General features: G+C 47.1%; 1 protein-coding gene across 5 annotated transcripts in view; it reads left to right on the top strand.

The window, feature by feature from the left end:
* Positions 1 to 17709, top strand: part of LOC116957460 (cell adhesion molecule 2-like) — a 122747-nt gene that overhangs the window by 90446 nt on the left and 14592 nt on the right. For 3 of the 5 annotated variants that reach the window (XM_076053029.1, XM_032979640.2, XM_032979624.2), the window contains one exon: positions 4465 to 4524. The exons of the other annotated variants lie outside the window; for them this stretch is intronic. In XM_076053029.1, coding sequence (XP_075909144.1) covers positions 4465 to 4524 — 60 coding nt within the window. The remainder of the gene's footprint in view (positions 1 to 4464; positions 4525 to 17709) is intronic. 5 annotated transcript variants of the gene reach the window in all.

The raw sequence follows: 17709 nt of genomic DNA, 5'->3' as shown, positions 1-17709 counted from the left end.
CCCTCCCTCCCTCCCTCCCTCCCTCACCCGACATGATCAAAATCAGGTCGGCGAAAATGATTGACAGCTGTCCCCCCCCCCCCCCGGGAGGGCTCCTAATTGGTGTACGGGAAACAAAATGCGATTGTTGGCAGTTGACGCGTGCCAACTTCACTCTTTCACGTCCCCTCTTTCTCCCTTCGCGGTTTTCTTTCTCTAAATTAATTTGTCCAACTTGTTAACGGATCCCAAGTGATGCATGCATTTTCGCTGTCACATTTTCTGCAATTGCTCTTTTTTTCACGATTGCATTGATGTGCTGGGTTGTTGTTTTTTTTTCCCTTCTGATATGATCCTCACGGCCGTCATCGTCAAAAAGAAACCGACAGTGCGGCGGTAAATGGCACCCTGTAATTTTTCCAGATTGGATTTAGACATTAGATGTTGACATGGCTAACAGTGAGTTCACTTGTGATGAATACAGCCGAGAAAATGTAACGTTCGATCGGTAATTGCTGTATGCGTTAAGTAGCCCTCATCGAGTATGCATGAATATTGGGCCTGACTTCAAATATTGACATCTCACGGAGAGCACATTCAGCCCATTGCGACACGTGTTTTTCTTCTTCAGTTTTCCTTTCATTCCAGCGTTTGCCTTCCCTTTAAGCACGAATGTTAATGCGCATTTATTCGTAAAATTTCCTTTCGCCGCTCGACGGCAGATGCGCTTATCTCCAGCGTTCTAGATGTAATCGATCTCGCTCTAACTCACGTCCTCGTTTCACCTTTACCATTTCCCCTCCGTCGCCTCGCTCCCGAGAGAATGTGTCCCCCCCCAATCCCCTCCCCCCCTCCGTTGTGAGTCGCATCCTTCGCTCTTCGAGATTCCTCCGCACGACGTCTCTCGTCCGAGCTCGCTCGCCTCTGCCCTAACCAGATTGGCGTCTGACGGAGCTGTCTCTGTTATTCGGTCGCCTCGTTCTCGTATGAATGAAAATGTTTTGTTTCCATCCCTCGCACACACTTCAGATTCAGAGCCGTTTCCCCTTGTTCTATTGCGCTCATGTTTGATCTGCCCGTCTCAGCAGGTTCTTTGCTCTTCAAAACAAAGTATTTTTTTCATATCTAGCATTATCGTCGGCGTGGTTATGATCCGTTGCATGTCTTTCATTTCCTATTTCAGCCGTGCCTCCCAAGAAGCTTACCGCAATTTTAGAGATCTCTGCGCGTTCATTTTATCCGATGTGTTTTTATGTGCTCGCTGATGAATAAGTTCATGTGGGTGGTGCTTTATGTATTTCTTTTAGGTGCATGCAATAAGGCCTGATTTGTGGAGCTATTTTTTACCGCCATTCCGACAAATTATGCCTTTTGAAATGTACATCCACCCCAAGTTCCGCCGCTCCTCTTGCCGCAAGCGCGGCAGAGCCAAACCCGGTTTGGGGTTGGGCTCGGGCTCCGTAACCATTGGCGGCGGAATGCTTCCGCATAATTTGTGTCAATTGCATAACTGCGGAAAAAACGTCCTACCCTCTTTTTTTTTGTAATGGCGTCAATCACGAATTTGGAGGCGTGGCTTGCGTGGGGGAGCCCCTGGGAGGAAGTGGGGAGTGGCCCGCTCCCCACAGATACACGGGGCGTGTAGTTTGTGCCATGACTTTTTTTCTTCTCCACATTGCACGTAATCTTTTCCGACAGGCTTTTTGATGCTCCAAACGTTGTAAGAACCAGCGCAATGCCGGGCCTGCGGGCTCGCGCGCGCCGTGCGCAGCAGGCGACGGTTGATGATGAAGGCAAAGGAAGGCCGAGCGATTGCGTTGATGGGTTTGATGAATGATCGTGAGACGGAGGCGGGGCGATGGTGATGAAGGTGAATCGGGCCAGATGACCCTTGAGGGTGGTGACACGGCCTAATCGGTACCGCCATCGCCACTTGCTTGTCGCAGAGGTTGATGGTTCGCCCTGATTAATACTATGCGTGAATTAACCACAAAAATGCTGTGCGCGCCGTCCGCTTCCAGGTGAACATTGAGATGCCCTGATGTCATTCACAAGGGTTCGGCCGTTGCATGCCGGACATCTGGATCCGCGTTTGTTACACTTGAAAATGACCTGCAAATGACTCAATTGGAATCTAAGGAGCGTTCATCGCCCCCACGAATGCAAAAAGTTGGCAAGGACCCTCCTGAAAAAGTCACGAGACTCATTGAGGCGTTCCTGGGTAAACGAGAGTTGGAATAACAAACACAGAATATTTATTCGTAAATCAACGACTGTGTGGATGAGCGCCCTCCCCACATTGTCGCGTCACTCATGGAGGTTACTTGTTTCACCATACTTCACCGCACCGGTCAGTGTGGGTCGGTAAATAATGCCCTGGTTCACTCTTGCAATTGAGACTCATCCTTGGTCTCTCGAGATCTCGGCTGGTTACACAAAGTGAACTTTGCCTATAATTATATTGCGTCAGACCACCTCACTGACGACATTTTCCACACCTGCTGTGGACAGTCTCCGGGTCCTCTTTTTGGTTGAATGTAACCATTTTGAACGTTTGCGGCCGTGTCTCATTACTACATTCTCGCTTGCGGATATTTTCGAAAAGTAATGTGTATGCGCAAGTTAGTATGCAATCATATCTTAAGGGACAAGCAGAGGGCACATTTGTAGGAATAACTTTCAAGCTCTGTTATATTCGGCGAGACTGCTTCTCTCGTGATGTGAAAACGATGGAGTACAGTAGTCCCTCGGTTAACAGTGACATCGGTTAATGGTTTTTGGGTTATTGTTTCGCCTCCCATAGGATCCCATAGTTTCGACTAATGTTAAAATGTTGAACGGTACATTTATGTTATGCACGCAGGTGCCAATTTCGGCCAATCCAAGTGCTCGAAAGTGGGCCTGAGCCATGCTCTTAGCCAATCAGCGACGTCCATCTATGAGTGTTTAGACCTCGACTGACTTTGTTTACTTTACGTTTTCTGTTTTTGGCAGTGGAAAAAAGGTCCCTTGGAGACTCGGGTCAACTTCTGATCGTCGTGGAATGGATGAATGCTTTTAACATGTCATTCCTATATTTGATTAATAGTTTTTTCGGTTAACAGTAGTTTTTGTGTAGTTATTTTTTGGGGAGAAAACACATTCATAAAAATACCAAGATATCATTTTTCGTGATTATTTTTGTGGTTTTCTTAATTCCTTTAAAAAAAACCCTCTTCCATTTAAACGTGCACAAATAATCATCACTTCCATAGCCATCCTGAGGAGATGAAAGGCGAGAATGGACTGCCCTATGTCATCCCTACGCATGAGCAGTTAACCCAACTAATGCATCACTCACATTACAGGCAATTTTAAGCACACATGCGAATAACCAGTAAATCAAAATCTAAAGTGCTTTCCCACTCAACGGAGCATAGGGCACTACTTGTTTATGGCCCTGAGCCAGTGGTGGAAATTTCACGTTCCTATGGCAGGGACAAGTCTTCCGAAATTAAAACTGTTGTTGACTTGCCCCACAAAGTGGGACTCATTAAATTGATCGTCCAAATATGTGAATTCACAGCCTTACAATATAAATATATATTTTTTATTTCACATTTATTTGATTTTACCACATAAGGCCCAGAAGCGACCTGGCCATACAATGATAGCCCAACGAAGTGGCTTATCGTGTGGAAATTTACGAGCAGCCAAATACTCTAAATGCATGTTTCTAAATATGGAGGGAAAATTTTGAGGACCCGGAGAAAAATCCATGCGACCAAGGGGAGAATTTGCAAACTCCAAATATACAGACGTCAGGGGCAGGATCGAACCCACTACCTCCTGTATACCAGACGAGGTAGTTAACATCTCGCCACTTCGGCACTCCAAATATGAGGCCACACCCACTCCTAACAGCCAACCATCACACCCCCTTGTCTACCTTCCAGCCATCACACCCAACCATCATGACCACCCAGGCACTACACCTCCACGACCACACCCCCCCCCCCCCCGCCTTGATGCCTACCACCACACCCCCATGCCTACCATCAAATCCCCGAACCCCAATCCCTACTGCCCAGCCGCCACATTCTCATTCCCGCCTGCACCTCGTGCCAATGCACACTGGTGCCTTTGTGTTCCCAATCCCAGGGGCCTTTTGAGGGATGGGGGGGGGGTGCAAGGGCGATGGTGGTTGTACTTGTGAGAAACAACACGAGCACCTGCCAGAACAGATGAACCAATATAGTCGTGAAAAAGTTTTGTTTTTGCTTTGCATGAGTGTGTGGTTATTGTTGTGTGTTTTTGTTGTGGTTGTGTCTCTACGTGTTTTTTTTACAATTCATACATATATAAACGTTTCCACGATAACAAATGCTTTCATAATTTATGATTTAAAAATGATCTTGAAATTTTTTTCGGAATTTTTGTTTTGTCATTTACCATTTGCATGCATGCACGCACGTTTTTTTTGTTTTGCTGTTGTCGGAAGCACAGATCACCCCAATACAATCCATCCCACCGCCAGCTTCCCTGCAGCAAAGCCGACACGTGCAGGTATGGATCAAACAGCCGAGAAAGCCCCCCCCCCCCACCCCGCCCCTTATCCCCCCGCCCACCGACCTCCACCCCACTCCTTCCCCAAACCTTCCCTCCCACCGTCCTCTTTCCCCAGGCAAGACTAATCGGGTTGGGCAACGCAGAACAGCAGGCTTTCCCCGGGTCCACCACATCATCTACCTCCTTGCGCTGAATAAATGCAGGTAGTCACCGAGAGCTGACGCTTGTCAGGTAGAGACAGTATGCTCATGCGGAAGGGTGATGGGGCGGGAGAGTGGAGAAAAGGAGGTGGGAGTTGTGAGTTTTGTGCTCTTAGACATCCATGTCACCCCCCCCCCCCCATCACTGCAGTGTTGGCCAGCATGCGCTGTTAATTTTAAATATATATTGTTGCAATGCATTACACTACACATTTTCTATGCTCCTTGGGTTTGGAGCATTGTCAGCAAGATGCAGCTCCCTATGATTACCCAGGGACCGTGATTAATGAGCACAACTCTGCAAACGTTGCGTAGCAATGTCTCTTTTTTATTTTCACTTGCTTGGGGGGTGGTTATTTTTGTTTACATCGCATGAGCAGAGGATGTTGGTTAGATCAGGCCACGTTCTTCCACGATCACATCTCTCCGAGTGTGCCCGATCTCGCCGGACACTTAACAGAGTTGAGGCCTGGCTAAATCCTAAATGTAAGACTGCCTCGGAAGACCAGGTGATTGCAGGCTTAGGCTGTGAGTTGGCTATGAGATTGCATTTCAGCAGTGGATTGAATCCATCTCTGCCGAGCTTTGAGTATTTACACCGTAATGCACGTGGTGGATTTTCACTGGAAAACTCTGGTTTCCATACTCTTTGGTTCTTTCGTTAAACTCACGTAGGTAGAAATAAAATAATATAAAATAAAACAAATCACGACGTTTCGATTGAAACACAAGCAATCCACATCAGGTGGAAACACCACAGCAAGAAAAAATGTTGAAGGATACTCTGATTTCCTCCAAACACCCATTCATGGAATTGGCCAAACTTCCCAATGCAGGTCCCTCCTAAAAAAATAATCTTCAGATTCGATGTGTTTTTTTTTTCTAGATTAAGGGAATTGTCATCATTGATGTTAAACCAAGTTTCCCATGTAGAAGAGGGAATGTTTCGTGCGGTTCAATGGGTTATTTCATCTGCTGGTTAAACGAAGAATACTCACTGGCCGTATTGCTTTGGCTTAACTTCCCTCCCCGGTTCAGTTATGTTTCCGCTCAGCTGAGGCCCCTGGCGGTTGCTTGCTTGTTGGCTGGTATATGCCAAGAAAGGACATATTTAAACGTGTTCAAGTAAAAGCAGTGGTCAAGTGAAATCAAACGAGTCGCTGACACCCACACACACCGAGCATTCCCCCTGGATGTTCTCCGCAAAGAGCACTGCTGCCATTGAGAACTTCTCAGTGTGTCTGGATGGTTAATATCGCACTGCCACATTCTCTCATGATGGCAGTTAATGCCCATGACATTTAATCATTTTTGGTGCTGCCCAGAGACTCAAGTTGTACCAAACATGTTATTTGGATTTTTGTTCATTATTTATTCAGCTCAAATGCCAGAGGAATGCGACTAGCGTTCAGACATTTCTTAAACCCCCATGAGATTGTTGAGGGGACTTGGTCACAGATATTTTTTAACCGAGGTCAAAGGGCATAAGATGTATGTCACTCATCATCAATACATTGGGAGGGGATGCCATCCCTGGATCCTTCACATTAGAATGAGCGATTATTTGACTCTGTGACGGATCTAAATGAAGTCCACAGATAGTCGATTGAAGACCCTAATCGTGTGGCCTTTTTTAGTTCGATGTCGTCATTAGACATCGTCAGTGTGCTGCTGGATGAAGGCCACCACAGGCCACCGCCGTCCCCTCCCACCCCCCCCCCCCCACCCAAATGGTCGCGCGATGCGTCAATCCAGCCAGCACCGAAACACGAGCCGATTTCAACAGTCGTCGTCCCGGGGGGCCGCCTTCTGTGCGAGCGCTGGAGCTTTGTTTTGGCCGGAAGAAAGGGAAATAAATAATTGAATGCATACGTATGTACAGTGAGGGAAACAAGTATTTGATCCCCTGCTGATTTTGTACGTTTGCCCACTGACAAAGAAATGATCAGTCTATAATTTTAATGGTAGGTTTATTTGAACAGTGAGAGACAGAATAACAACAACAACAAAATCCAGAAAAACGCATGTCAAAAATATTATAAATTGATTTGCATTTTAATGAGGGAAATAAGTATTTGACCCCCTATCAATAAAACATATTTCTGGCTCCCAGGTGTATTTTATGCAGGTAACGAGCTGAGATTAGGAGCACACTCTTAAAGGAAGTACTCCTAATCTCAGCTTGTTACCTGTATAAAAGACACCTGTCCACAGAAGGAACCAATCAATCAGATTCCAAACTCTCCACCATGGCCAAGACCAAAGAGCTCTCCAAGGATGTCAGGGACAAGATTGTAGACCTACACAAGGCTGGAATGGGCTACAAGACCATTGCCAAGCAGCTTGGTGAGAAGGTGACAACAGTTGGTGCGATTATTCGCAAATGGAAGACACACAAAAGAACTGTCAATCTCCCTCGGCCTGGGGCTCCATGCAAGATCTCACCTCGTGGAGTTGCAATGATCATGAGAACGGTGAGGAATCAGCCAAGAACAACACGGGGGGATCTTGTCAATGATCTCAAGGCAGCTGGGACCATAGTCACCAAGAAAACAATTGGTAACACATTATGCCGTGAAGGACTGAAATCCTGCAGCGCCCGCAAGGTCCCCTTGCTTAAGAAAGCACATATACATGCCCGTCTGACGTTTGCCAATGAACATCTGAATGATTCAGAGGACAACTGGGTGAAAGTGTTGTGGTCAGATGAGACCAAAATGGAGCTCTTTGGCATCAACTCAACTCGCCGTGTTTGGAGGAGGAGGAATGCTGCCTATGACCCCAAGAACACCATCCCCACCGTCAAACATGGAGGTGGAAACATTATGCTTTGGGGGTGTTTTTCTGCTAAGGGGACAGGACAACTTCACCGCATCAAAGGGACGATGGACGGGGCCATGTACCGTCGAATCTTGGGTGAGAACCTCCTTCCCTCAGCCAGGGCATTGAAAATGGGTCGTGAATGGGTATTCCAGCATGACAATGACCCAAAACACACGGCCAAGGCAACAAAGGAGTGGCTCAAGAAGAAGCACATTAAGGTCCTGGAGTGGCCTAGCCAGTCTCCAGACCGTAATCCCATAGAAAATCTGTGGAGGGAGCTAAAGGTTCGAGTTGCCAAACGTCAGCCTCGAAACCGTAATGACTTGGAGAAGATCTGCAAAGAGGAGTGGGACAAAATCTCTCCTGAGATGTGTGCAAACCTGGTGGCCAACTACAAGAAACGTTTGACCTCTGTGATTGCCAACAAATGTTTTGCGGGGTCAAATACTTATTTCCCTCATTAAAATGCAAATCAATTTATAACATTGTTGACATGCGTTTTTCTGGATGTTTTTGTGCGTTATTCTGTCTCTGTTCAAATAAACCCACCATTAAAATTATAGACTGATCATTTCTTTTCCAGTGGGCAAACGTACAAAATCAGCAGGGGATCAAATACTTTTTTTCCCTCGCTGTACAGCGATACAATCCTGAGGAATGTATCGCCATTGAAGCGGATTGGAGACGTCGAAATTGTTCGGTGGTCCCACAGAGCAAGAAAGAAAATTCAATTAAGGGATTTCCGCATTGAAACGCTGCATGCGGTGTCGCTAATTTCTGCTGTGTATGACAGTCTCAACGCCATCTGCTTCTGCCGAAAGGGCATGCAAAACAGGTGCCGTCGGATTTATTAGGGTACTTACAATTGTAAAGAGCCGTTATTTTGACAGTTATTTGGAGAGGAGTTCTAAAAGATTGAGCGTTCCGCATGAATCACTTTAATAGCGACGCAAGTATGCAATCGCTCCTTGACAGCGCGTTGGCAAGGTTACGAAGGTTGCGGTGTCAGTGACTTGTGCCGCTGAATGAAAAAGAGGCGTTTTTCACGATTCTACTTGACACACAGTGCGTGCACGGAGATGTTCATCGTCGTAATCCTGCGTTGCTGCTCAATCCACTGCTGGATGAAGGCCTCCACAAAGGTGTCCGCCATTTCTCGCGACCCGATGGTGTAACAATCCACCGAGCGCCTGCACGCGAGCAGATTTCATCGCGCTATCTCCTCGTCGGAGGGGGGGGGGGGTTATCGCTGTAGAAACGCGCGTACATTGTGGCGTCGTCCGCAGTGTCTCGGTGTCGATTGCTCCCCTGATACGATCGCTGGGCTAGGGTTTGACCGGACAGAGCAGTCGTTCAGGTCAGAGTCACTCCTCCAACGAGGGTGCCACGGTGGCGAGATGTTAACTCCATCGCCTGGTATACAGGAGAACCGTGGGTTCGATCCTGACCCTGCCTCTTGCTGTATATTTGGAACGTGTGTCTCTCTCCCCGAGGTCACGTGGATGACCCTTGAGGGTGGGGACACGGCCATATCGGTACCGCCTTCCCCATTTGTTTGTCGCAGAGGTTGACGGTTCGCCCCGATTAATACTGCGCGTGAATTAAACACAAAAATACTGTGCGCGCCATCCGCCTCCAGGTGAACATTGAGATGCCCTGATGTCATTCACAAGGGTTAGGCCGTTGCATGCCCGACGTCTGGATCCGCCTTTGTTACGTTTCAAAATGACCGGCAAGTGACTCAATTGGAATCTAAGTAGCGTGCATTGCCCCCACGAATGCAAATAGTTGGCGAGGAGCCTCCTGAAATGTCACGAGACTTTTTCACATGATAGGCCACTTTGTTGAGCTATCATTTGAAAAAGAGCGATAGAGCTCAGTGGGCCTTACCTGGTGAAATAAAATAAATAGTTTCGTTTTAGAGAATGAAGTGCTCATCTCCTGTTTGCTGTACTCTTTATTTAAATTAGTTTTTTTTTGCTTTTTGTCACTTCGCAGACCGAGATCACCATTTTTTATTGCAAATGAGACCCATCCTAGTCTTTTTTTTAGTTCTCAACCTGGCTACACAAATAAACTTGACTTGTGCACAGCCCTTTTAGACCACGATGAAAATGCCACGTTCCCATGGTGAGGTGGGGACGAGTCTCTCAACAGGTCAACCACTGTTCACTTTCCCAGAAAGCAGTAGAGAATTCCCTCGGTTAACAGTTACATCACTAAACGGGTTTTTCGAGTAACGTTTCACCTCCTATAGGAGCCCATGGTTTCAACTAAAGTCAATTTTTGATGAACGTTGTGTTTACGTTGTGCACGCGGTCCGCCAATTTCAGCCAATCCGAGTGCTCGTTGTGGGGCTGAGACATGCCCTCAGCCAATCGGCGACGTCTATTTATGAGCGTTGAGATCTCGACTGGCTTTGTTTCCATTATGTTTTCTGTTTTGGCAGTGGAAACAGCTGTCTTGTAGACTCGGTGATTTTTACTTATTTTACAAATTGTAAGTGATTTAATAGTGATTGCCCTGGCCCCTAAAGTGAATTCGCAAACGGAAAGAGGAGTAGGAAAGTAATTATCCTTAAAACAAAGCAGGATTTATTATTTAGGTCGACTTCCAATCGTCTTGGAACGGATTAATGCTTTTCACATGTAATTCCCGTATTCGATTATTCTGGTTAAGAGTAGTTTTCGTGGAACGGATTAAAAACGTTAACTGGGGGACTACTGTACTCACTTTATCGACCCCGGAAAGTTGATGGGGTAAGTCATACCCGAACCAGGATTTGTACTCAACCTCGTGATTGTGAGCCTCACGCTGTACCACTGAGCCACCTGTCTGGGGTATTGCTGCCTCATTTGGTTCACAATACAAAACCATCAAATGTGGTATTTATATTTTTTTTTTTACAATTTCATTAACCTCATACCTCTGTCAAAATAGAGGGTGAATGTACCTGACTCTCTCCGGTTATTGCAATGTAATTTCACTGTGAAGATGGATTATCGAAATATTAAAATGGCATTACTGCCTTTATTGAAATATAGTCATTTAAAGTAATGTTTGTCCTTCCTCGGATATTTTATCCCAAGAGCTTGGGATGTCGGAGAAGTGGCAGTGGGTTATACACTATGCTAATTTTGAACTTACCCTAATGTTCATTGCTTTAACCTTTACTGAAGTGGGCTGTACACTCGCGCGCGCGTGTGTGTGTGTGGATCGCGCGTTCTTCTAAAGCACTTTGAATTAACTTATAATACTACGAACATCCACCTGACCTATTTTAGAATAAGGGGAAATTCTGGTTTCCGAATCGAAGTGAGATTTCTGACCCATTGTAAGATAGACATTGAGTATCATTGCGCCGCACTGACAAGAGCGGTGTTATATGGCGATGAGCGTTCGTCATCTGGTTTTTGGTGGTGCAATATTTTACGACCATTTCCAAAAAAATTTTTTGTCCTGGTTGTGAATTAACACACACAAAAAAACACATGTCCTACTTCGCAAGATCTCGAACACACATTGACAGTCTGAACTTGAAAAGAATGGCCAGCAAAAAATACTGAAAGATTGTGATCAATTTGAGGCTCAGCTCAACAAAAGTAGAACCCCTGAGCAGACTTAAGTTTTATTTTTTAAATCTGAATATTTGACTTGACATACACTGTTGAATGTTCAGCTTGTGATTATTTTGAATTTATGCTCAATGCATAATGCAGCATGAGGCCTGACATTTAAGACATTGACATTGCGGAAATGTGAACTGTGGTGATTAAAATAGCTTGTGCGCATGTGTGCGTGCGCGCGTTTGTGTATACATTTGTGAAAAAGGAAATGTGCAAACGACAACACGAAAACAAAACAGGAATTAAAATGAGCACTGGATCACGAATAGGAACATTACGAATATAGCTTGTCATTTTCAACGGAATCGTAAAAAAAAAGAATAGCACAGCTGTTTGGTTCTTAAGCGGGCTCTATGTGTGCACAACTTGCATGCATAATGAACGCCTCGTACACACAGACGCGCACACACACTCGCACGGACGCACGTATGCATACACGCGTACACAGATGAACGCACGCGGATGCACATTCATGTGCTCAAACACTCGCACGCACTCGGCGAGATGGAGACATTCTCTTTTTTTAAAGATGCTGCAAGTGGCCGAACATTATTTATTAAAAAAAAATTGTTCCTGTGTGTTAATAGAATGTGGTGTTGCGAATGAATTTAGAGAATTGAAAAACCATCGCAGATAATGGAAAATATTGAGTTGTGCATTTAGAAAACAATCTTTTGATGGTGAGGGCAAAACATATAGAGAAATGTCTTTAAGTTATGATTTTATTGGGAAAATTGATTAATAAGTCTCTGCCTGACAGGATAACTTACTCCCAAACCGATCATAAGATGTGTGAACATAACACTTACTCTAGCGTTAAAAATCGTGCCCAATGTTTCACGAAACAAAGCGTGTGATGTTTGCAAAAAAATACTCCATGTATTAAATGGCGATCGCTGCTGACACATTTGTAGTGGATTCAACTGAGTCGCAGACGTGCTCTTTGGAGGCAACACATTTATTTAACACCAACACACGAGGTAACTGCCCTTTAACAGAACAACAACTAATGGTGGTGACCACCAGGCTAACTACACTAATTACAACGTAACTAGCTTCAACGGACCGGACCACAGCTTGGGTCCAGGTCCACGTGTTGGAGACTCGGTAGAACGTAGAACGTCAACGAAGGTTTCTTCAGAATGAACAACAACACCGGTCCCTCTGGGGGACCCGGCTTATATTCTCTGCGGCGTGGACGGCTTCACCTTTGGCCACGACCACCTTCCAGAATCCTCTAGCAGGATCTCGACCCGGACCACGTGACCAGCCCCTAGCCCCCACTTGGGGCCCCTTTGTAGACTTAACCGGTCATGTGTCCTCTCGGGTCAACCAGAGGGCCACGGCCTTCAGTAACTCCTTCCCTACGGCCAGCACTCTCACTCCCGATCCTCTAGGGCTGGCATTGCACGCCGAGTGTGATGCCATCCAGCGCTATCAATCAGCGCTGACCGAGCCCCTCTAGGGCCGGTACTACACCCACACCATAGTGGTGTCCGTGATGTTGTTACATCGCACGCCATGCCTCTCTAGGGCTGCTACTACACCCACACCATAGTGGTGTCTGTGATGCCATGCCTCTCTAGGGCTGCTACTACACCCACACCATAGTGGTGTCTGTGATGCCGTGACTCTCTAGGGCCGGTACTACATCCACACCATAGTGGTGTCCGTGATGTCGTTACATCGCACGCGGTGCCTCTCTAGGGCTGCTACTACATCCACACCATAGTGGTGTCCGTGATGTCGTTACATCGCACGCCGTGCCTCTATAGGGCCGGCACAGCACAGTGACATCCCGCGATGTCACTACACATTTACAAGTTAGTGTCATGTTAAGTACAGCACGCGTGAACTGTCGTTTAATTGCCTTCAGCAGTGATTTTGAGTAAATTTTAGCACACTATTAAAGAGTGTGACTGAAAAGATATTTGTAGGTGTACAACAGACAGTCAGACTTGTGGAAGAGTGTATAACACCATCCATTTTTAGTGTGGGGTGGGGTGGGGGGGTGCTTATTCAGTCTGTCACTTTCAAAGAGCTTAATCAAAAGATAAATACGCGACTTATTTATATAAAGGAACCCCACCAGTTTACACTTTTTCACAATCCGTCTTGATTGTGTGAAAACTAGTTACGTGAACAACCACTGCCAGTGTCTGCATGGCAAGTAACAGTACGAATGCATTGAATCCCGCATCACCAACTTAAATATATATTTATCCACGTAGCAGGCACATCGTGCAGGGATAATTGCCTGAAAATGTGTGGTCTTAAAATAGTTTAATTACTTGCTCACAAATATGTCAAATTAATGGATTCAGGTTCCATTTTCTTTGATCGACTCATTAACAAAAACACAAAGCTCCAACTTTTTTTCTTGCGAGATAACGGCGTAAACATCACTGTCGTAAACCTGCGCGGCTGTTTGCGGTTTCGCTGGATGCAATCAATAAGCGTTACATCACAAAGATGCGTCACATCATTCATTTATTGCTCGTCACTCTAGTCCATTGAGACATTAAAAGATTCACATTGAAGCATCGTCGCATGCCCGGCACTCGACGATGCTTGCCAACAACGTTGAAAAACACGGCGGCGATAAACATTCACTCTCAGATTTGATTCCGAGCCTCGGGAACCTGGACGTCGGGGTTCGATCCCCGGGGCCCTGACGCCTGCTGTGTATTTGGAGTGTGCATATCTCTCTCTCCCCACGGTCGTGTGGGTCTCTCTCCGGTGCTTCCCCTCCACATATAAAATCAACATTCAATCAGAGTATTTGCCTGCTGTTATGAATTTGCACGTGATAAGCCACTTCGTTGAGGCCAGGTCGCTTCTGAATAAGAGCTCTAAAGTTGCTGCACCAAGTCCCCCCCCCCCCCCCGCCCTTTGACGGCATTAGCGAGCAATCGTGATGGCTACTGCCGCTGGGATAAGCTCTCTGCCAGCTGTTAGGTGAGACGTTTTAAATAATGGGGCCCTTGCGGTGACTCTGCGTGTGGCTTTGCTGGCAGAGAAGGAGCCCGGAAGAGCCTGCTGTGGCACCAGATAGCGTCTTTCATTCTCTTACAAACGTCACCACCGTGGCCTCCTCCCTGGTGGTGGATCTTAACTCGGCTGGTGCTAATGTGGGCTTCGGTAAACCGCTCGTAGGAAAGAAACAAAAAATATTTGAGTAAGAAACAACCGCAGGCCGAGTAAACGGCGTGCAGCTTTATCTTCCGGTGGCGGCTATAAAGCAAGGCGGGAGGGGTTGGGAGTGTTGGACCCCCCATTAATTCACACGAGAGTCCCTCGCCGTGAGGCCACGAGGGACTGCTGTCTTTGCGTCTCTACGGGCAAGCAATGGGGGTGACGGTCTGTTGTTCCTCGTCACCTCGTCACCTCGTATTTACTGCAACAAGATCCCACGGTTGCTCTGGTGCTGCTGCTGCTGCTCACACACGTGCTCCTGGCCCCAGTAAAGCCATTTTGGGCGACCCAGGTCATTGTTGCAGACGAGGTTCATCCTTGGTCTCTTGAGTAGCTTCATCTGGTTACTCAAAGTAAACTTGGACTCGTCAATCCACGTTCAGACCCAAGACCCTCCCTCGTTTCTTCCACATACAGAATGATTGGTTGTCCCTTACATGTGCATTGTTATCACCTTAAACTTCATACAAATATATATGCAGGAGAGCACTTCCTTAATATGCAACTTATTTTATCCGCAGCCCCAGTCGAACCCATTTTCTGCAGGGGGATTCCTCCGATTGTTTGTAGGTTAGAGGTGTGAGCTGAACTTGGCTGGAGCACGGTTTGCTGTGTGAGGTGCGAACGATGTTCAACGTACATTCGCAAATGAAAAGAGTGGTGTGGTAGATTCATCCTAGACAGAGGAACAAACGGCAGGGGTCACAACCCATCCCCCCTATTCACAGTGCCTCCTTGTCTCGGCGACCCTTGTGATGCGCGTGTCCGTGCTGTCGTTACAGCGTGTTGAGATGCAGTTGAATTTAGCTGCCCGATAAATGGTAAAAACAACGTCATCATCATCTCAACTCGCAACGCGCCACCGCAGAGTATCCGCTCACTCTCTAACGGAGAGAACTACTCAGAGGCACGAGGCAACCGCGGACAAGCAGGAAAGGCAGCAGCCAGGCAGTGAGCCGGTGCCAAATTACCCCCCCCCACCCACCCAAGCTCTGCGGTCCTCCATATATGAAGGCACTATCGACCAGTTAATGAGCGCTTACATGTATGGAGGAAAACGAAGCACCCAGGGAAAGTGACGCGTGCCTGTGGGTGCAGCACAGATGGAGCAGGTGGAGTCCACATATTGCCTCATCCCAGCGGGCCAGGGCATGGTGCACCGTCGCTCACGGGAAGGGAGTTTCGCGACATCTGTGTGCGATGATCCACCAACCCCTTGCTGCCTCCACAGTGCCGGATCACAGGCCACGCGCCAAAGCCACCACCGCCCCGCTCACTATAATTTCGTCGTAATAAATTTGTTTAATGTTTGTCGTGTGGACCAGCGCCAGCTTGTTGCAAGCGGCCAACGATGAGGGGTAATCGTCACGCTCTCATTCGATTCGCATGCACCTCCGAATCGCACGGTTGGCTACGTACAGTCCGAGAGTAGTTCAACGCACATACGTACGTACAGATTGCAATTTAAAAAAATTCTTACACCCGCACCGTCCCTTTATTTTTTTTTTTTACAAAGCTCCCGGCAACGCATTGGTTGGCCGCTTCAGCTCTTCTCTCGATTTGCTCCGGGCACCGTTTGCTCTTTGCACCTCTCGTGCGGTCGCCAGCTGTCTTCCGACCGCTCTCCTTCAGCGTGACCCGAGCCAGCAAGGTGCACGTCGGCATCTCTCTTTTCCAGAAACAGATTTATTTATTTTTACGCTCGCTGACAAGCATTGCTGTACTTGATTAAAACCCCCGTTCATGATGAGTTTTCCCTCCCTTCTGGAGATGTGCAACAAAATGTTTTACGTTCAACTATTCCTGCGGATTTATGTCACGTTATTGTATCACTGCTTGATGCTTGCAGATACACGGTCATATAAATTGTGCCTTCTTCAGCAACAAAACAAGGAATCGATGGTTCTTCATCTTTACTCGGCGGAGGGAAACAAAAAAAACCTGCCCCATTTGGGGTGTTATTTTTTTCCACCAATATTAAAATTTATAGCCGAGACATTCCGTTGATTCCTGTTTTATGTTTGTATATACATATACCCCATCTCTATGTGCATGCACGATGCATACATGCACAGAGTTGCGTGCGCGTGTGTAGTGGTTAGCGCACTGCGCTATCAACCCATCGACCTGAGTTCGATTCCTGCTCATGGCCAACACCACTAACGAAAATCTGTACCAATCCTGGACCTCCCCTAGGTCAACTCGTCCTGAAATGCTTTTTTTTGTTTAGTTTGTTGTCTTTCCCCTGCACCTCTGATTAGCATGGTTGGTCACATAAATGCATCCCGATGAGTATCTGGTGTGGTGTGTAAACATCACCACTGGGAAGACAAAGGCGGCTGGGCGTGGTGCAGGCCAAGCCACCCTCTCGTGTGCCGTCCCGGCCTTCACGGATGCACGCGAACAGCACTTTCCCAAACAGTCTGTGAAGGCTAACACGGGGGGATCTTTGTCACGCGTGGAGCTGCATTATTTTGAGATCGGGACTGCCGAACGAACAAAGGCCCCCTGGACGCAAAGGGGTCAGCGCTTCGGATTTCTGGTGACAGGACACTGAGTACTCAGGAGCTCCTTGCAATGAACTGAACGAAGTTCCGCGTGCTCGTGAAGAGAGACGATGGGAGGGAGTTCCAAAGTCGAGTAGTGCAAGGCACGAAGGAGAAGGAGGAGGAGAAATGTGTGCATGTATGTTGCACTTCGTTTGCACCGTACGTAGACAACCGTGCTAATCGGAGGTGTGGGGGTGGAACGACAACAAACTAAACACAAAAAGCAGTTCGCAACAAATGAGTTTTCAATCTAGATGATTTAAAAGTGCATATTTACAGTGGCTTCCTAATATCGGAAGGAAGGGCGTTCCAGATGGCCGTGGAAGCGCATCTGAAAGTGATGACCGTCCTTGTTCAGCGGTTTCGCCAGAAGCCGCCGCCGCCGCCGCTGCGAGGATGACCGGAGTTTCGCCTGACGGTTACTGCTCCTTGACAAGAGATCAGCAAGGTCAAATAATTTCGGTTCATTTGTGGCGAGTACTTTTGCGTGTGTACCAGCACCTTGTCGTCGTCCCCCCCCCCACAACAGTCTACTAAGGCTACACAGACTTTGTTTTACTTTTAAACAACTTTTATTGCCCCCAGCAGCAACAGCATTGGAGGCGATTCCGATATGAAATACACAAAGTCACCAGAAAACAAATAAAACAAACGCTGTAAATCCACGCGCTGTGGCGCCTTAATGCACCGCGCACAACACGAAAGAAAAGTCACGTGGTGGTGGTGGTGGTGGTCATCGCGCACGCCGCAGTGACGAGCGAGCGCTTCAGAAGGTGAACACGTGGGGTG

Source organism: Petromyzon marinus, chromosome 3, assembly GCF_048934315.1.
Source record: "Petromyzon marinus isolate PM22_M1 ecotype Great Lakes invasive population chromosome 3, UKy_Petmar_22M1.pri1.0, whole genome shotgun sequence".
NCBI classification, from domain to species: Eukaryota; Metazoa; Chordata; class Hyperoartia; order Petromyzontiformes; family Petromyzontidae; genus Petromyzon; species Petromyzon marinus.
The sequence above is the reverse complement of the archived record's forward strand: the minus strand, read 5'-3'. Positions and strand labels throughout refer to the sequence as shown.